Source organism: Colletotrichum lupini, chromosome 6, assembly GCF_023278565.1.
Source record: "Colletotrichum lupini chromosome 6, complete sequence".
In the NCBI taxonomy this organism is placed as follows: domain Eukaryota; kingdom Fungi; phylum Ascomycota; class Sordariomycetes; order Glomerellales; family Glomerellaceae; genus Colletotrichum; species Colletotrichum lupini.
In genome coordinates, this window is record NC_064679.1 from 2,145,018 (window position 1) to 2,164,364 (window position 19,347).

Below are 19,347 nucleotides of genomic sequence, written 5' to 3' on the forward strand. Positions count from 1 at the left end.
GGTGTGGCCTGGAGAGGCTAAAAGGAGAACTTGTGAAAGCCCCCTTATCCCTGGCTCACTATCCGTATCCCCAAAGCAGAAGGCCAGCAAGCGTTGGAAATGAAGTTTTGACTCGTGTTCGCCGGTTTAGGTTCACCATTGATCATGGCCCCAATGAGCATATTGGAAAGCCGAAATCCATTGATTCCCACTCCCAGGGGCATTTGGAAATATTGACAACGCAGTGGCCTCCGTGGCTCCCTCGGGCCATTCCGAGGCTCGGCCTCGTCAATAGTTGATTGCTGCCGTCATTTACGGTTCTTTTCACCACATGGGCGCTGTTCCTCAATCGTATCCGTGCTTCCTAAGCATAAAATACAGCCGTTATAGCCGTCTTCCATGACCAACAACTCCACCATAGTATATATGTGAAGCCGCCCCCGTGTGCTGGATAGACATTGCCACCTGCAGTATCACTTTATGTAAAATGCGGCGCATGCATTGCTTTTGTCTCGCGGTATTCGAGGCCCTATTTTGATGATTGACAAGAAAGGTTGCGTCAGAGTGACACATTTGACAGATTGTTTCTGATGGGGCGCACAAACGCCTCGAAAGGCTTGTTCCCGTACTCTCCCTGCGGACTCGAAAAAGTCCAGCTCAGTAGAGGAGTCTCGTACCACAATGGCTCTCTCGCAAATCGCTATCAATCACAGGTAAACTTTTCATATGCAAATGAACATGCACGGTCATGTGTCATGAACACCCGAATGCTCCAAAAAGCGCAGCGCCAAGAGGCATTCGACCCAAGATCAGGCCGAGCCCGACTCAACGGTGCTCTCCCCAGATTCCCAGGATTCAGATCGCTCGCCAAGGGTGGCACGCAGCGGGCAGCAACCTCCCGGTTCAGGGCAGCCATAAACGGCAAAGGGGCCCAGCTGCCGACATGAGCGCATCCACAGAACAAGACAAGGGCAACACTGGCCACCTTCGAGATACCCATCACCACTATCGGGCCATGCTGGGCATTCGTGTTTTCGTATCCGAGAATGCCGCTTGTCGATGTGACACACCAAATCCGCAGAAGCTCCCGGCTCGTAGCAAGGCAGAGTTAACTGGTGGGAATTCCGTGAGCCGCCTCGGCACCAAAAGAACTAGAGTCTTTAACTGGAGAAATAAAGGGGTTTAGCGAAGGGCTGGCGGGTGGGTGGCGCTAAAGTGCCGTCCCGTCCGCTGCGCCGAGATTCTTGTCAATGTTCCCCTGAGATGCGAATAATAGAAACGGCAAGTATTAAGCGGTTCAACTCAATGTCAACTCCCCTCTCGGCATACAACGCACTAGCATCTTTGCATATCTCTCAGATCGATCATGTGTGTGAGGAATGACGCGGTGGCCGCGGACAGGAACACGAATTTCGGACAATTGAAGACTTCGTTGCTGTTCTAGCCATTGGGACTAGCATGTCACATCAAAGTGCCGACAACCCCATACTCATTTCGCTTAAACTCCTCCGCACTGGCAGCACCACGATGCAGTCAACTTGGCCAAGCGCAAACGCTCCGGAGCTCAACAACACCGGCTGTGTGTTCTAGTGGTCATGATTTCTCGTTCACAACAAAGTGAGCCTGATCCGAGAAGGTCGCAGGTTCGAACCCTGCCGCGGTCATAGCAAGTCTTTTTGAGTGTCCAGCACTCCCCTCTCGGTAGAGAGGCGGAGAAAATATCTCCTTGAGATGCACTTGGAAAGAGGGATTTACATCTTTTGACTTTAGGGCGTGATTCGTTCTTGAAAAACCTCAGTCCCCACATAAAAGATCGAAGCAGTCTGTCTGGCTACGAATGGACTAAAGTAATTGAAGTCCAGTAAATATTTGACTTGTCCGCTGTTGACACTCATAGAACTATTGAATTGTCCACTAAGAAGGAATTACACTACTCCATCTTGAAGCTTTTGGAACAACAAGACGCAGGGTTCAGGCAATGACACCACGTCCTTCCTTCTATCGCCAAAGACTCTCTTGAGCAATGCCTGATCAGTCACGTCGAAAGATTTGTTCCGCCGGCTAGACAGGTTTTGTAGTCTGATTGTCTTGCATCGCACTTGAGTTCAAACGTTTATCTCGAGGGGCCAACAGGATCCTAGCACGTTCTCTTGGAGGCCGACCCAACAGATCATTGACATCAACCTGTGCTGAAACAAACACAATGTAGATCACAGTTTCTGAAAGCCTTCTTCGAGTCAATCATGAGACCGGCATTTCGAGACCATCATGCAGCCCTCGTTTAACTTGCGAACAATTGAGGTGTGTAGACGTGATGTTTGATGATCAATATTGGTTTCAACCAACTCTCTGGCAGCTAAACTGAGGGCCCCATTGTCGGATCAAAATCATCGCAAAGTGCCGAATGAATCGGCCCGTGCGTGGAAATCGTGTTAAAAAGACGCTAGCTTTGACCAGCCGGCGCACTCTAAAGAGTGTGTTCAGGACTTACTGCGGCCCAGCCTTCTAATTACCCACCTTAAGCCTTCAGTATTTCTGATAGATCACGCAGCATTGCGGGACATCCTTACGCTATACTAATAACCGTCGTGCCCCATTCCGTATGGTGCGGATGATTACAACTGCTTCGGCGCGGCAGCTGCTGGCACACCCCATGGGTTGGTTCACAACCTGGAAGTACAGTTTACGCGGGTATTGAAACTAATTGTAGAAAACAGCTTAGTTCGAGCCTAAACCATTGATGCCGACGTAGTGACTATCACGATGAAGAGGTAAATAGGCATCGGCGAAGGGATGTAGCTCGATGATACGTGTCTAATGATCAAGACGGAGTGGTGATTAGGTGCAGGAGCAGCTCTTCGTGCCGGCTCTGTATCTCGATAACATGTTCACGATGCATGCCAGTCGTCACATATATCGCAAATTGCGATGTTTGGGAAAGCAGTGGCTTGATTGAGATCGGACTTTAGGTATATGGTGAACAACTGGTTTTCGAGAAAAGCCGCCTTTGTCTCGAGGAACAACATACTCTGACAGCTCATCTCGCCGTACGATGGTCCTTAAGAGAGATTCCACATCTGATTGAGGTAATGAATGGAATCGGTTCTCAATTATACGTGTATCTTAGTCTGCAAGCTTCGAACTTGCGCCTTCCTCCTTGTATACATCATACTTGTAAGACGAGCCAGGGTGATCAGCCCTCAATCCCTTCTGCCCCTGCCCGTAGACCTTCTCTCTGGCCGTAAAAGCAACGTCGTCGGCAGGTGCCTCTGGATAGATTCCACGCCTTCGAAGCTCTGGGATAAGAAGATCGACGACATCCTCGAACGTGCCTGGCGTCGTGACATATCCCAAGTTGAAACCATCCAAGTCACCTTCACGAATCCAGTACTCCAAGTCATCCGCTACCTTTTGAGGGCTTCCAACAGACACCGGTCCGAGCCCGCCAATCGCCGCTCGTTCGGCAATGACACGAGGTGTCCACTTGGGGACATGCTCACTGGTCGTCGTGAAAGCATCGAGAATACTGCGCACCTTGTGCGCCTCTAGAGAGTCCGCGGCAGTAACCTCCTGGTCGACAGGGATTTTGGACAGATCGATGCCCGTCCAGCCGCTGACGAGGACCAATCCTCCAATGACGGAAGCATACTTCTTCAGCTCCTCGTGCTTAGCCTGGGCCTCTTCGTCGGTCCGTCCCACAATCGGAGTGAAAGTTGCAAAGAACTTGACAGACTGAGGGTCTCTACCTAGGGCTGCAGCCTTTTCTCTGATCTCTTTGACCTTTGGGCGTAGAAGCTTTGGGGAATGCGAGGAGACGAAGATACCCTCGGCATGTGTTGCCGCGAATTCTGATCCAGCCGCTGATGTGCCTGCTTGGAAAAGGAAGGGGGTTCTTTGGGGTGAAGGATCGACGATGTGGCGTGTATCGAGGTCGAAGAACTTTCCGTGGTGGTGAATCGTCCGGATCTTATCGGGGTCGGCATAGCTGTCGTTCTCGGGATCAGGGGTAATCGCGTCATCTGCCCATGAGCCTTCCCAAAGCCTTTTGAATCATTAGTATCTACATGTATATGCATGCTGTTTGAGAACGGTGTTTCGAAGTATTCTTCGACAAAGGCTTACTTGTAAAGAACCCGCAGATACTCGTCTGCCTGAGCATACCGCTCGTCATGGGGAATTGGGCTGTCTAAGCCAATCGCCTTGAATGCTGCTTTCTTCCAAGAAGTGACAATGTTCCATCCAATGCGGCCCCTTGTAAAATGGTCGAGTGTGGAAAACCGCTTGGCGAGAAGGAAGGGCGGCTCAAATGATGTGGATGCGGTGATGGCGAATGTGAGGTTCTTCGTGACAGCGGCCATGGCACTGATCGGCTATGTTCCCGTTGTAAGCGGCCGTTTAACTCTTGTGCTTAGAGCGTGCTCTTACAATAGTAGGATCTGTCATTGGCCATTGAGCCGCTCGGCGAATGCAGTTGTCAAGGCTTCCTTCGTAGGTATCGTAACCTCCATAGGTGTCGGCAAGGAAGAGGGCGTTGATGCCGCCTCGTTCTAAGAGCTTCGCGAGGTCGATCCAGTAGTTAAGGTCGCGTTTAGTTGCTGACTTGTCGGCGGGGTTCTGAAACAGCGAGACTCAGCAAATCGTCCACACGATAAGATCTTATAGAGGATACTGACCTTCCATTGTCCAGGAGACAAGTGCCCGACAGTAGACATGTCAAATGCATTGAGCAAAATCTGCTTCTTCCCCTCTGGTCTGACGCCATTTTCGCCATTGGTTGTGTGGATCGGTACCGAAGTCATTTCGAATTTTTGGTGAAGAGTATGCTCAAGCTCGGGCTTTCACTTGCAGCTCCAAAACAGCCCGCGGGCTTGCCTCTGTTTATCAACCCATATTCATCACGAATCTCTTCAACTTGGCGCAGTATCGTGATGCAAGGAAGTTGTCCATTCCCCATGTCGTCATCGCCGTTGTCGCCCGTCGCGTGGGACTGGCGCGGGATGTTATCTGCACGTTGACCCCAATTCAACGCCGCCGGTGCAGGGCAGAAACGCTGGCGTGATCGCGGGTGCGGATGGTGCCATCACCCGTCTCTTGAGTCCGAAGACTTGATTACGTTTCGGAGACCAACGCCGGCCGTCTGGACCCTTTGGACTCAGGTGGCGTCGGGTCGGCAAAAAACGACTTATGATAACTGGTTGTTGAGCCGACGATTGCCTCACTCATGGTATTGCCGGTAGTTCAGGAGGCGCATCTCCGCAGCGGGTCGCAACTAATCCCGATGCTACGATGTTGAACAAGGCCGTGATAACCACGCCATACTTGCTAATGAAAATTTCAGATTTCCGTTCTTGAACGCCAGAAAGTGTTCTACTAGGGGCTTTCACGGTCGGGCTCCGCTATACACGACTAGGACCACATGGGTGTTTGAGGAAATATGCTAAGCATGTCAGATTCAACATGTCTCGATCTTAAGGTGAAAGTTGAGGATGGTATACAGTCTGTCCTCGATATCTCAATCGCTCATCTCAATCGTGGAAAGTCATTATCTACTTGGGTCATATTGCATTGCTTCAATGGAGCAATGTGCGAGGCGGGGCTTTTCTAAGAAGACCATGATTCACGATACTAACTTAGATGATAATCTAATGGATATGAGGGAGTCTTTGATTATTACTATGTACCTCATGAGCTTGAAGTTTGAAGAGTCTCAATAAATCACTACTACACTAACGATGTGTCTAGTTTTTTCAGCGGAACGATCGACTTTGTGTGGGCACCTATGATCATCCGGCCAAATTCCAAAATCTCCCTTCAGTCGCTTCTGTCATCTCTTCCACTCACTGCAACTGGTGGTTGCTTGCCGTTTTCAATGGTTGGGATGTCTTCATGATCACTTTCAGGAAACCCGCTAGAATTCTCGAGTTGAGGACTATTAGGTAGGGAGTCAGCGCGAATGATCCTGACTGCTTGTGAAGGATTGGATTTACTTACTCTCTGCGTTTGACGTACATACGCAAGATGTGAGTTGCGACGATGAGAAGAATGGCACAGGCCAGGGTAAACGCAAAGCCCTTGGGGTACCGAGGTGCCTCGACTGTGGGAAAGACCAAGAGCGGGGTCCATGCCGTAGACGACTGAGAGATAGCGTTGATGAGGACGAGTGTGAAGGATCTTTCTGCTGGTGAAGACCGCAATTGTGTATTCACCCACCCATGAAACACACTCGACAGTGCAACTGAGGAGTAGATGGTGGAGAATGCGAACCATTTGGCAGGCTCCGGGACGTTCCAAATGGTCAAGATGAGAAGCCCCAGGGCGTTCCAAGCACTTGACATCGTGATTGCCCAGGCCGGTCCCATGACGAGATCCGATGCGAAACAGACGAACAAAGTGTAGAAGATGCCGAGAGCAGGCGCAATCGTGCCGAGTTCGTTCACCTTGGCTGCCGAATAACGACCGAGACTCTTGATCCAGAGCAAGAAGCTACCCGACGAGGTGTGAATACCTGCATTCCAGAAGAGAACGTCCACAACAATGATTCCCCAGAATTGCCACGAGAAAAAGACTTTCTTCAAGTTGCTGAACTTGAATTTCCCGTGAGATGAGTGACCTGCGCGCTTCAGTCTCTCCACGCTCAATTCGATGTTTTCTCTCTTGAGAACGAGTCGGTTGGGCTGTTCAGGGGTGCCCGGGATGACGAAGTAGCCCAAGATGCCGATGGGAATGGTGATGAGAGAGCAGATGATGTACATCCATCTCCAGCCAGCGAGTCCATGCACTCCGTCGAGTCGTGCAGAGGCGCCAGCTTGGATCAGACCCGCAGTGAGTGTGCCAAGTGAAAGACCGACATAGAAGATGCCGCCACGTCTCGCGATCTCATCTCCACGATACCAGGAGCCTTCAAGAGTTTCATTAGTAAGCTTTCAAATGGAAGAAAACGAAGAGACTCACCAAAGAGATAGTGCATAACCGGGAAGAAGGCAGCCTCAAACCAGCCGACTAGGAAGCGGTATGCAGCCAACTCAGCAAATCCAGTAACGCGGAACTGGAGGAGTGTAAAGACGCCCCAGGCAATGTCCAAAAAGGGAATGAGCCAATGGATCGGGATGTATGTCAGGACAAACATCATCGGCAGCTGCCCAGTGACAGCTCCGATGATGTAAAACGTCTGCAGTTGGACGAGTTCATTGCCCTTGAATCCGAGGTCTTCCTTCAGGCCGGCAACGTAGGCATTGTTCAGGTTCGATTGATCAATGTACTTGACCCAGTAGCTCAGAACCGCGTACGGAACAATGAGAAGGTCAAGTCTGTTGATCAATCTGCGTTCCTCCGGTGTATCGGTGTCGGAGTACCATTGGATGTGCCACCACTTGCGACGAGCTTGGACGACCATGGTGATAATCTCGTCGTCGCCTTGTTGTGCGAATGCTGGGAGAACAAAGATCTGGATATATCGAGACGCAGTAATCCCATATGACAGCTGCAGGAAGTGGACTTCAAGGATTTCTCTTGCTTTTAGTACCTATCATATCATTATCCCAGCTATCTACTGCCATCACAATTTTTCCAATCCCATGTCTAACCACCCACGCACCGCGCCGTCTCTTCCAGCCGTAAAACAAGGGGCCAGTCATGTCTCTTGCGCAAGCACAAACCAAAGAAGCGAAACTTGGCGATGGCGTTTTACCAACGCGAGAATTCGGAGACTACTGCGTAATAGCACCGCATACCACCCGACCAGAGAGCGGAAAGAATGCGACAAGAGGTTGGCGGGTTGCAGAAATGCTTAGGATAAACATTGCACCATCTCAGGGCTTATTGATGTGACAGTGAGACAGATGTGAAAGAGACGAAGAGGAAAGGCGAGGCGTCCTCCCTGATTTCGATAGACCACTCGAACCCCTGTCGACTATGCCCCCATCACCGGCCGGCATCAACCATGCTCCACCCCATCAACTTGCAGAATTGGAGACGAGTCTTCGCAACCTTCAAGACTGGAGCCAAGGGCGGATCCGACAAGTTGGACTCCATCGCGGGATAAAGGGACCTATGAAGGGCATTTCGTTGGAGGCTCCGATCTGAGGAGGGAATGAGAAGGGGGGGGGGCGTGCTCGTTGTGATTCCCCAAGAAAGTGGGGAGATGGCGTGCTCCCCATACTCCGCGCACCTCATCTCCAGCAACATCCGCCGTGCGGATACTCGCCCGCAACATTGGATAGCGGGGTTATGAAGCTCCAGCATCTATGGTGGGGTGGAGATCTGTTTCTTTTGTGAAGCTTTCGCTTTGATGCTGCGAGATAACAATGGCTCTTCTCTGATAGGACGGCGAGGTGGTCCCTGAGTTGGACCATACTCAAGACCACGGAGCGTCTTCCCTCCAAGTGCGTGTAACGCGTTCGAGCACGAGTCTGACGTGATTCCGATGTCCGGATCGACGAGGGGCAGAGTCGCCGGCTAACAAAATGTGGCTTTCCCATCTTATCTGCTGTGAGATGTGAGCGGAGTCTATCATAGAGTACTGTAACTCACATCTTCAACTTGAATTATCACCAGAGTATTCACAGCTGTAATCATGGGTGACCACATTGACACAACGCCCTCACAAGTCGTGGAACAGAAGGAGGCTCCGATTGAGACACCTTTGAAGAACGGGTCCGACAAACAGACTCTCATTGACCGCACCGTCGACTCACTCCTCACGCCACCAAAGTCCATTTATGATGATTACCCGATCAAACTCATCGAAAGATACATAGACGAGCCGCGGGAGCTGAGGGTTGCTGTGATCGGAGCAGGTCTATCGGGTGTCCTTGCTGGCATCCTCTTACCAGCAAAGGTGCCCGGCATCAAGCTCTCGATTTACGAGAAGAACGCCGACGTGGTACGTTTCCAATCAATCTTGAGAAAGTTATAGAGGAACCCCCGACCAATACCGATATTTCTAGGGCGGCACATGGTTCGAGAACATCTATCCAGGCGTTCGTTGCGACGTACCAGCCCACGTATATCAGTCAACATTTGACCCCAACACACAATGGACGGAGGAATTTGCCCAAGGCGCCGAGATCCGCGACTACTGGCAGGGCCTGGCGCGGAAATACGACGTTTACAAGCACCTCCATCTCGCACAACGAGTTGAAGGCCTGAACTGGGTAGAATCACGCTCAATCTGGCAAATCACCATTCGCGACCTCGCGACAGACGCAATTCGCACAGAGGAGGCCGAGTTCGTCCTCACAGCCATAGGCCGCTTCAACGCCTGGAAGCTACCAGACTACCCTGGTATCAAGGACTTCAAGGGAGTCCTCAGACACGCCTCGAACTGGGACCCCAGCTTCGACCCGAGAGAAAAGAAGGTCGCGGTGATTGGCAACGGCGCCAGCGGTATTCAGCTCACATCAAATCTGCACAAGGTTGTCTCGCGGCTGGATCACTACGCGCGGAATAAGACGTGGGTCACAGCTTCGTTTGCGGGCGACGAGACCTCCATCGAGCCCATCGTCATCCCCGAGAACCTCAGAGAGACCTTCCGCAAGGATCCAGAGGCGTACCTCCTGTACCGCAAGGAGCTGGAGAGCAAATACTTCCGTCACTTCACCGGCTGGCTGAAGGGCTCGAGCGAGAACGACGAGGCGCGAGAAAAGTTCCGCAAGTTCATGAACGACAGGCTCACCAAGAAACCCGAGCTCATCGACGCACTCATCCCAGACTTCTCGCCACACTGCCGGCGTCTAACACCCGGGCCGGGCTACTTCGAGGCCATTTCTTCCGACAAGACGGAGTACATCCAGACGCGTATCAAGCGGATCACGGAGACGGGCATCGAGACGGAAGACGGCAAGTACCGCGAAGTCGACGCAATCTTTTGCGCTACAGGCGCGAATGTCGATATGGCGCCTCCATTCCCCATCACGGCCAAGGGCCAGGACCTCCGCGAGGTCTGGCGCCCCGATGGACCGTATACATACTTCGGCTCCGCAACGCCCGGGTTCCCGAACCTGCTCTTCATCCACGGCCCCAACGGGTCGGGACGCTCCGGCACGGTCCCGCACAACGTCGAGAATCAGATTACGTATTTCGCACGCATCCTCCGTAAGGCGAGCCGCGAGGGCATCAAGACGATTCAGCCCACCAAGAGGGCGGCGGATAATTTTACACAGTACTCTGATGCCTTCTTCGCGACGACAGTGTTGTCGGAGAACTGCAGCTCTTGGTATAACAGCGGCAAAGCCGGTTCTAGGATACACGGGTTGTGGCCTGGGTCTGCTACGCTGGCGACGATCGTGCAGCGGGAGCCGCGGTGGGAGGACTTTGAGTATGAATATGTTGGCGACTCGGAGAATCCGTTCTTATGGTATTTTGGACTTGGATGCACGAAGAGGGAGCTGGACCCGGAATCCGACGTGACTCCTTACCTTAAGGCTGGAGGTGTGGATGTCAAAGATGTCCATGAGAGTTGGCATAGTGTTCCTTAGATTTGCGCAGGAGCTCATAGATACATGCGCTACGATGAATGCAACAAAATCAATACCATCATGATCACTTGAAAGAGATATCTCGAGTGCATGGTCTGCGCCATGGGGATGTCCTGGGTAGACTCGTCGCTGCTTGCTTGCTTGATAATAGAGCTTAGGTAGTCTCTGGCAGAAGAATCTGTGTTACTTGGACATCGTACAGTGCTTTGTCCCAAACCACCGAAAAGGTCTCGAACCATTCGATTGAAATCAAATGCCAAGCCATCAATGTCAATGGCGCCATGCCGAACTACGAACCCGAGAAACAGGATAAGCCAAACGGCCCATCTGAAGCCACCAGGTCTTCAACCCACGTGGATGCGCGATTTGACATGCCAAACGTTCCCAAAGACTCGGAATCAAAATGTCGTGCTTTTACTCCTAGCGTGGGAAATTCGACACAGTACCGTGGTGGTGGTATTGACTATCGACTCTATTGCGTTGATTGACAAGAGCGTCGAGGGTGGTACTCCGGAACCCGTGCGCCGGCAGCGGAATGGCGTGCTGTACCCGGTTGATTTCGCAACCCAAATTCGCCGGAGATTTCCACAAAGTCGTCTTAGCGAGTACTCACTTCAAACGCTAAGCTATTGGAGAATTGGAGTAAGCCTGGCAGATGCTGCCGGGGGTCTCTTGGTATTAGGCAAAGGATGGGAGGAAAGGAAAAAAAAGTTTGTCTGGACCCTGCAGTCTGGGCCCGGCATGTGTCAATGGCAACCATGTTACTTTGGGAGAATTGAGGAATTGGGCTCTGACAGCAGAGGCGAGCAGTGAAGTTGGCCTGACTATGACATCCAGCTGGACAATCCCTGCATGTTCTTGTCTCTTCTGATCTGGTCCATAAGACGAAGGATTCCCGTTTCTGTTGCGATTCCACCTGCGATAGAGGACTCGGCATTTCAGGTCTTGGCTTTCGAAGATATCCAGACATAGTCTTTCTCTTCTTTCATTCATCAGTCCAGCCTTGTGTTTCCTTCGATCTTAATCGGAAGACCTTCACAATGGCAGAAATCGCCGACCCAGCAAAGGGCGATGTCATCCCTCCCAAGTCGGAGCGTCATCCAGGTTCGTCAACGGTGCCAAGATAATGCTTGCAGTACCACTAGAAGACTGACATCAAAATTCAACAGTGAAATGGTACCGCTCGACGTTCTACAACATGACCATCCTCGGCCTCTGCAACCTCGCGGCCCCAGGTATCTGGGGCGCCATGAACTCCCTCGGCGCAGGCGGCGCCGCCTCGCCAAAGGTCGTCAACGCCGCCAACGCCCTCACATTCTGCCTCATGGTGGTGTCCTGCTACTTCTCCTCCGTCATCGTCCACTACATAGGCATCAAGGGCGCCCTCATCTTTGGAACGTAGGTTCAGCCTACCTTCCCAACGCCACGAATGTGGAAGAACGTGTCGGGAAAAGCACAAGCTGACATAGCCAAATCCAACAGCATCGGCTACGCCCCCTTCGCAGCAGGCCTCTACACAAACAACCGCTACGGCGTCGAATGGCTCATGCTCCTCGGCGCCGCCCTCTGCGGCATCTCCGCCGGCGTCTTCTGGATGGCCGAGGCCGCCATCGCCATCGCCTACCCGGAGCCATGGAACCGCGGCAAGGCGCTGGGCTACTGGCTCACCTACCGCCTCTGCGGCCAGATCCTCGGCGGCGCCATCAACCTCGGCCTCAACGCGGACAACGACCAGGCCGGCAAGGTCTCGTACACCGTCTTCATTATCTTTATTGCCATCCAGGCTGCGGGCCCGTTTGTCGGCTTCTTCTTGAATAAGCCGGAGCAGGTGGAGAGGCAGGATGGCAAAAAGGTTAGCTTGGCGATTTTGGAGAATTCGTGGTATGAGATCAAGGCTACGACGAGGAACTTGTTGAAGCCGAAGTTCCTTTTGATTGTTCTTTGGATTGGCCAGGCTGTGTTTGCGGAGGCTGTGTTCTTCACGTATCTTGCCTGTAAGTCTTTCCAAAAGCTCTCCTCTGGGAGACTTGAAGCTAACGTTGTACCGCAGCATGGTTCTCTGTTCGATCTCGAGCTCTCGGATCCTTCCTTTCCGGCATCGTGGCCGTGATTTCCGGTAATCTTCTCGGAGTAAGTAGCTCTCGCAAGCTCGTAGCTAGAAATAAGAGACGGTCACTGACGATGCTGGCAGCACTGGCTTGATCGCGCAAAGGTGTCACTCAAGCTCCGCACGAGGTCGACCTTCTGGACTCTCGTCGTCACTCAGGGCGCGTGGTGGCTCTGGGCGACCGTCCTCGCGACGCGGTTCCGCCAGACCCGCCCTGTCCACGACTGGGCCAGCCCTGGCTTCGGAGCCGCCTTTGCGGTCTACATCTTCCTCACGATCGGATTCCAGATCAACTATCTCTTCTTGTACGTCAAATCCTTCGTGGAGACAATCTCGCGTCGTGCTTGCCGAGACTTTTGGATTTGACATAGACAAACAGGTACTTCATCGTCACAAACCTGGCCGAAGGCGAAGAGGAAGTCATCCGCTACGCCGCCCTGCTCCGCGGAGTCGAGTCGGCGTGGCAGGCCGTCAGCTACGGCCTCACATCAATCACCCTCTTTGGCGAGGTCGGCGCAATCTACCTCAACTTTGCGCTGTGGGCCGTGGCCATCGGGCCCGCGTGGCTGGTCCTGAGACACTTTGGCTCCGGGCTGTCGGCGCACGTGGAGGAGGTGCGCGAGGTGAGCGGCGTGGTGTCTAGCGAGGATGGCGAATCGGACGTGAAGCACTAGACAGTACCTTAAACGGTGGGATAGAGTGCGAGTCTGCGTTGGTGATACCCGAATTGCTGGGACGCGTTGCCAGCTGGGGTGGATAACTCCTCTCAGCTTGATGCCGATCGTCGAGACTGGGGTTGCGATATTGCTATAGAGATTATTGATTACCTGTTTCTCCGCGCCACATAATCTCTGTATGAACCTTAATTAAATGATCTTTCCGAACATCTGTGTAATGTGTTGATGTACTGCCAATGAGGTGATCACGAAGCCGAAATCATCGTGAGACCGATACTCAGGTCAATTGGCGAATGAAAGCTCTACAGAGACAATCAATCCCGCGCTTCGAACTGCCCCTCATAGAGTGGTCTGCAGTACTGTATCACTGCTGCCAAAATTTGCGGATATTAACCATCCGCCAATCTGTCGCGCGGTAATCTGCAACTCTCTGGTTGGGCCATGTCATCGGAGCTAACATGACGTGATAACCTCATGTTGGAAACCTTGAACCCCACGACCTGCGGTTGCCGGCGGGAGCCGCTGTATCTCCTCTTCAGCCAAGGGCATCTTGGCCCCGCGAATTACAGCTTACCCGCCTTTTGCAGCCTAAACAGCTAAATGCCTTTACACGGAGCTTTTCAGGAGCCATCATTCGGAGGCCCAGGCGAGCTATCGAACAGGAGCTTCCCTGGAAACAATCAGGAAGGCGGAGTGCAGGGGTCGTCGGCATTGGCGTGGGGTCCGCCCATGGCCCGTTTGTGCGTCGTCGTGCGTCTTGCGCCACCGAGCCGTCCGGTGGCATCATCGCCCCGGCTCCACGGTGCCGGACCCACGCCGAGTATCGGGAGGGGCAATTTGGGGTAAACTTCGACATGTTCTGTGTAAGACCATCGCCGGGGGGTGTGTCTCCAAAGGGGACGTCACGTCGTTCGACGCGAACCCCTCCATGTTACCCCGCGGTGGCCGAGGTTTCGCTAAATGATTGTAGTAATAGTCTGGAAAAAGTTTCGTTGTATTTCGTTGTCGCAAAAAGCCAGAAACTTCTTCCCTTTTGGAACCTTTCTCATAAGCACGATCGATTCTCGCGAACTTAGAGACTCGTACTCCAGAAGTAAGAAAGACGAAGAAAACATGGCCGACACGACGGGAAGCGCAAAGCCGAAGAAGAGCCTCGTGCTCAATGCCTTCGTTGAGATGTGTATGGCATCCAGGTTTCGCCGCAGACTCTCACATTGAAGCTGACAGTTCCCATGTAGGCAGTGGACACCAGTCCCCCGGACTCTGGAGGCATCCCGAAGACGAGTCGTGGCGCTTCAACGAAATCAGCCATTGGGTTGAGTTGGCTAAGCTGCTCGAGGAGGCCAAGTTCCACGGCATTTTCATCGCCGATGTTCTTGGTGAGTTTGACTTGTCGTTCAGGATATCGAAATCGGAAGATCAGCTAACACGAAGCAGGCGGCTACGATGTCTACTCGCAGTCCCTCGACCCCGCAAAGGTTTCCGGTGCCCAATGGCCCGTCAACGAGCCATTGGCCCCTGTGGCTGCCATGGCTGCGGTAACGAAGAACATTGGCTTCGGCGTGACGGTATCGACGACATATGAGCAGCCGTACCACCTCGCAAGGCGTTTGTCGACTCTTGATCATCTCACGGGCGGTCGGTAAGTAGCCCTAGGACCGGTCACGAAGGTCCCTTGCTAATAGTATCATAGTCTTGGTTGGAATGTCAGTCTCCAGGCAGAATCTTTTGAGGAAGCGCAGACTGACCAGCACAGATCGTGACGAGCTACCTAGATTCCGCAGCAAAGAACATGGGTCTCACCCAGCAGCCCCAGGTAAGATAACGCGAAGCCATCCCACGATCCGGGCACTGCTGACAGGGGCAGCACGACGACCGATACGCGCAAGCCGAGGAGTACATCAAGGTCATGTACAAGCTCTTCGAGTCCTCATGGAGAGACGACGCCGTCAAGCTCGACCGCAAGTCAGGCATCTACACCCAGCCTGACCTCGTCCGCAAGATCGATCACAACGGGCGCTTCTTCACCGTCCCCGGCCCGCACATCGTCCAACCCAGTCCGCAACGCACCCCTCTCCTCCTGCAAGCGGGAACCTCCAAGGCCGGCAAACAATTCGCGGCGCAGCACGCCGAAGCCATCTTCGTTTCGGCGCACGCGCCCGCCGTGTGCGCAAAGAACATTGCCGAGATCCGGGAGCTCGCGCGGACGCAGTACGGCCGCGACGGTAAGGATATCAAGGTGCTCGCGCTCGTGACGCCTATCCTGGGCGCTACGGAGGAGGAGGCGCAGGCGAAGCTGGCGGATTACCGCAAGTACGCCTCGCACGAGGGCGCGCTGGCGCTGTTCGGTGGCTGGACGGGCATCGATTTGAGCAAGTATGGTGACGAGGAGGAGCTGCGGCAGGTGGAGAGCAACGCTGTCAAGTCGACTGTTGAGGGGTACGCGCGGTTCTCGCCGGGTACGTCAAAGTGGACGAAGCATACTATTGCCGAGCACGTCAGCATTGGTGGCAACGGGCCCATTTTTGTCGGTACGGCTTCGCAGGTTGCTGATGGGCTTGAGACGTGGATTGAGGAGGCGGATGTTGATGGATTCAACTTTGTAAGTGCCCATGCCGTTTTGTTGGTGGGAGATGATGATGCTGACTATTGATGCTAGGCGTACGCCCTCTTCCCACAGTCCTTCAAGGACATTATCGATCTTCTGCTGCCGGAGCTGCGTCGTCGCGGTCTCTTCTGGGACGACTACGCGGTTCCCGGGGGAACGTACAGAGAGAACTTTTACCGCAAGCAGGGCCAGTCGGGACCGCTGGACGAGCACGTCGCGGCGTCATACAGGTGGAAGGCGGGAGTTTCGGCTGAAGAGGCCAAGATTCCGGAATAAATGGACAGGATACGTCGTGATGTGGATGCATGTACCTAGGCTTTGCCGAAACTCGTCAAGGATGGGCAAGAAAAGTAAAAAGAGACGAAACGAAGCTATTCCCAACTTTCGAGACCTTGCAAATGACGGGTCTCCTTCCTCTTTGAGTCTTGAAGATGCGAGAGCGTGGGAAGGGCAATTCCTGGAGCCAGACACACCTTACGTAAGGTAGGTACGTAGCACGAAATGGAGCCAGATCGACCGGGAAGACGTGGATCTGCCTCAACGAATGAGACGACGCAGCGCAGTCTTAAGGCCGAGATTCGTCCGGCCGAGCTGTGCCGAAGGTTGAGCTCGCATCTACGGAAGTTTAAGAAAATACTCCAGTTTATTTTTGTCGCTGGCATCTCGGGAACCGCCTTGACGGTGGGGGCTTTGGTCCATCTAGGTACTCGAAGCTTAGGGACATGAAGTTCAAAACATCTATGAAAGACCACTAGACAATGCAAACATTGCGCGCATCAACAGACAATACAAAAATAGTGGAAAATCTCCTGACTGAACCTCAGCCCAGATTTGCTTGGAAAACAGCGGAATCCACGAGACTTGATTGGTCAATGGCTGTTGACTCTCGGCTCAAACCGAAAGGATACGCGGTGAGGTACCTGAAATTAAGCCCTACAGGCTGCCAACAGCAGACTACTCAGGCACATTGCGAGCCTTACAAAGTACCTGGCGACAGGCGAAAGAGACAAGAAGGTTTCTCGCTCTAGCGGCGGGCATGCGGCTGCGTCCTTAAGGATGTTACCGACTGTTACCGAGCCGCAAACCCTTAATGAACCAATCATACTCTCCAACTTGATGACATAATACTCCAAGGGGCACTCTCTACCTCTAAGAAAGCTTGGAGCTATCTTGGAGCTCCCTGGTCTCCAAGGGTTGGTGCTGCGTCATTCCCCACCGAGGGGCTCAAGGAGTGACCTGATCTTTTTTCCCATACCTTGACTCTTGACTCTTGGTCTTCTCTCCTGAGTCCAGAACTGAATGGAGACGCGCTCTTTCCATCGGAACCAAACAAAACTGACAGTATAAAGTCTCGCCGGCGCCCACTTTCTGCCCCAGAGCCACCCCGTTCTCCGTACCTTCCTCTCCTTGTTGTCGTCGTAGGCCAGGCTTCGAATCTCCGTCCTCTCCTCTCTCCCCTCCTTTCCACGGGCATTGACCCTCTGTGAACCTCTCCACTCCTCACTTTCATTTGCGTGATCACCTCTCGCGATCATGGCGTCTCCTATTGCTTCCGCCGCTCTGCGGGCTCGCGTCAAGCGTCCCTCGATGCTCAAGAAGCTCACCAAGCCCCAAGATCTCCTGCAGCACTTTCCCAATGGCGCCTACATCGGCTGGTCCGGCTTCACTGGCGTCGGGTACCCCAAGAAGATGCCCACCTACTTGGCGGACCACGTCGAGCAGAACTCGTAAGGACCTCTAGAGGTGCTACTAGATCTGGTTCCAATAAGCTAATATGTATCGTTCCCGTCGAATAGTCTTCAGGGCCAGCTCAAGTACAGCCTGTTTGTCGGTGCCTCCTCCGGCGCCGAGACCGAGAACCGCTGGGCCAGCTTGGATATGATCAATCGCCGAGCCCCCCATCAGGTCGGCAAAGCCATCTCCAAGGGCATCAACGAGGGCAGGATTCACTTCTTCGACAAGCACCTGTCGCAGTTCCCCGTCGACCTCGTATACGGCTTCTATACCAAGGACCGCCCAAACAAGAACCTTGACGTTGTCGTAGTCGAGGCCACAGAGATCAAGGAGGATGGCAGCATCGTTCCTGGTGCGTCTGTCGGAGCGACCCCTGAGCTCGTGCAGATGGCCGACAAGATCATCATCGAGGTCAACACCGCGCTGCCCAACTTTGACGGTCTCCACGACATCACCATGACCGACGTGCCCCCGCGCCGCAAGCCCTACCTCATCACCAGCGTCGAGGATCGCATCGGAACGAACTCTATCCCCATTGACCCCGAGAAGGTCGTTGGCATCATCGAGTCCGACTACATGGATCAGACCGGCCCCAACGCCCCCGAAGACGACGGCTCCAGAGCCATCGCCAGACATCTGATCGAATACTTCGAGCACGAGGTTAAGCACGACCGTCTTCCCAAGAGCCTGCTCCCGCTGCAGTCCGGTATCGGCAACATTGCCAACGCCGTCGTTGGAGGCCTCAAGGACAGCAACTTTGAAAACCTCAAGGTGTGGACCGAGGTCATCCAGGATACCTTCCTCGACCTCTTTGACTCGGGCAAGCTCGAATTTGCGACAGCCACCTCGGTGCGCTTTTCCCCCGACGGCTTCAAGCGCTTCTACGACAACTGGGAGAGCTACCACAACAAGCTCCTCCTCCGCAACCAGCAGGTCTCCAACTCCCCCGAGATCATTCGCCGCCTCGGCGTCATTGGCATGAACACCCCTGTCGAGGTTGACATTTACGCCCACGCCAACAGCACGTGTGTCATGGGCTCCCGCATGCTCAACGGTATGGGCGGTAGCGGCGATTTCCTCCGCAACGCAAAGTACAGCATCATGCACACTCCCTCGACGCGCCCTTCCAAAACAGACCCCCACGGAGTCAGCTGTATCGTCCCAATGTGCACGCACATTGACCAGACCGAGGCGGACATTGACGTCATTGTCACTGAGCAAGGCCTCGCTGACGTTCGTGGGCTGAGTCCCCGCGAGCGTGCGCGCGTCATCATTAAGAAGTGCGCCCACCCGGTCTACCAGCCCATCCTCCTCGACTACTTCGAGAAGGCCGAGTTTGAGTGCTTGCGCAAGGGCATGGGCCACGAGCCTCATCTGCTCTTCAACTCCTTTGATCTCCACAAGGCACTGGTTGAGGAGGGTAGTATGCAGAAGGTCAAGAGCTTCAAATGAACAGGCCAGCATCCGCCGACGCCACAGTCAAGGATGAGAGCTTCAAACAAGGTAAAAGCGTTTAAAGCCACCTGAGAAGGCATTGTTGGATTTGCTTGCATTGGTGTATTAGTGCATTCGCAGGGCAGGCCTGCGATTTCGGAGCATTGATAGAATACTTAGTCCCTTCTTCTTTTTTGTTGATAGAGAAATGATACCTCGCTGGATAATGGAGCATTTACATTATTTGCCAAGCATTGGCAGTGGATACCGCATGCTGTCAAAGGTGAAGATCAATCTCGACCTACATAAGATACCACACAGCGCCGGCGCGCC

General features: G+C 53.4%; 7 protein-coding genes and 1 non-coding gene across 8 annotated transcripts; 6 read left to right on the forward strand and 2 right to left on the reverse strand.

Annotated features, from left to right (window-relative positions):
* Positions 1-1,554: 1,554 nt before the first annotated feature.
* CLUP02_tRNA210 lies at positions 1,555-1,643 on the forward strand. Its single transcript has one exon. It is a non-coding gene; the product is annotated as a tRNA-Val (tRNA).
* Positions 1,644-3,102: 1,459 nt separating this feature from the next.
* Positions 3,103-4,778, reverse strand: CLUP02_12115 (HK97 family phage prohead protease; the record flags this gene model as incomplete). Its single annotated transcript, XM_049291079.1, has 4 exons — positions 3,103-4,021; positions 4,102-4,349; positions 4,405-4,593; positions 4,653-4,778. The coding sequence occupies 4 exons, from the start codon at positions 4,776-4,778 to the stop codon at positions 3,103-3,105; spliced, it is 1,482 nt and encodes a 493-aa protein (XP_049148224.1).
* Positions 4,779-5,198: 420 nt separating this feature from the next.
* Positions 5,199-8,191, reverse strand: CLUP02_12116 (major facilitator superfamily transporter; the record flags this gene model as incomplete). Its single annotated transcript, XM_049291080.1, has 5 exons — positions 5,199-5,375; positions 5,821-5,908; positions 5,971-6,877; positions 6,931-7,423; positions 8,147-8,191. The coding sequence occupies 5 exons, from the start codon at positions 8,189-8,191 to the stop codon at positions 5,199-5,201; spliced, it is 1,710 nt and encodes a 569-aa protein (XP_049148225.1).
* A 360-nt stretch (positions 8,192-8,551) lies between these two features.
* On the forward strand, positions 8,552-10,454 carry CLUP02_12117 (4-hydroxyacetophenone monooxygenase; the record flags this gene model as incomplete). Its single annotated transcript, XM_049291081.1, has 2 exons — positions 8,552-8,860; positions 8,925-10,454. 2 exons carry the CDS (start codon positions 8,552-8,554, stop codon positions 10,452-10,454), a joined length of 1,839 nt encoding a protein of 612 aa, XP_049148226.1.
* A 1,040-nt stretch (positions 10,455-11,494) lies between these two features.
* Positions 11,495-13,235, forward strand: CLUP02_12118 (major facilitator superfamily transporter; the record flags this gene model as incomplete). Its single annotated transcript, XM_049291082.1, has 6 exons — positions 11,495-11,558; positions 11,624-11,852; positions 11,937-12,448; positions 12,505-12,584; positions 12,646-12,866; positions 12,941-13,235. 6 exons carry the CDS (start codon positions 11,495-11,497, stop codon positions 13,233-13,235), a joined length of 1,401 nt encoding a protein of 466 aa, XP_049148227.1.
* A 603-nt stretch (positions 13,236-13,838) lies between these two features.
* CLUP02_12119 (dibenzothiophene desulfurization enzyme A) lies at positions 13,839-16,122 on the forward strand (the record flags this gene model as incomplete). Its single annotated transcript, XM_049291083.1, has 8 exons — positions 13,839-14,080; positions 14,258-14,418; positions 14,477-14,617; positions 14,676-14,880; positions 14,932-14,944; positions 14,995-15,054; positions 15,106-15,840; positions 15,898-16,122. 8 exons carry the CDS (start codon positions 13,839-13,841, stop codon positions 16,120-16,122), a joined length of 1,782 nt encoding a protein of 593 aa, XP_049148228.1.
* Positions 16,123-16,347: 225 nt separating this feature from the next.
* On the forward strand, positions 16,348-17,333 carry CLUP02_12120 (uncharacterized protein; the record flags this gene model as incomplete). Its single annotated transcript, XM_049291084.1, has 5 exons — positions 16,348-16,549; positions 16,676-16,757; positions 16,809-16,892; positions 17,039-17,077; positions 17,135-17,333. 5 exons carry the CDS (start codon positions 16,348-16,350, stop codon positions 17,331-17,333), a joined length of 606 nt encoding a protein of 201 aa, XP_049148229.1.
* Positions 17,334-17,379: 46 nt separating this feature from the next.
* CLUP02_12121 (acetyl-CoA hydrolase) lies at positions 17,380-19,032 on the forward strand (the record flags this gene model as incomplete). Its single annotated transcript, XM_049291085.1, has 2 exons — positions 17,380-17,573; positions 17,643-19,032. 2 exons carry the CDS (start codon positions 17,380-17,382, stop codon positions 19,030-19,032), a joined length of 1,584 nt encoding a protein of 527 aa, XP_049148230.1.
* Between the last annotated feature and the right edge of the window lie 315 nt (positions 19,033-19,347).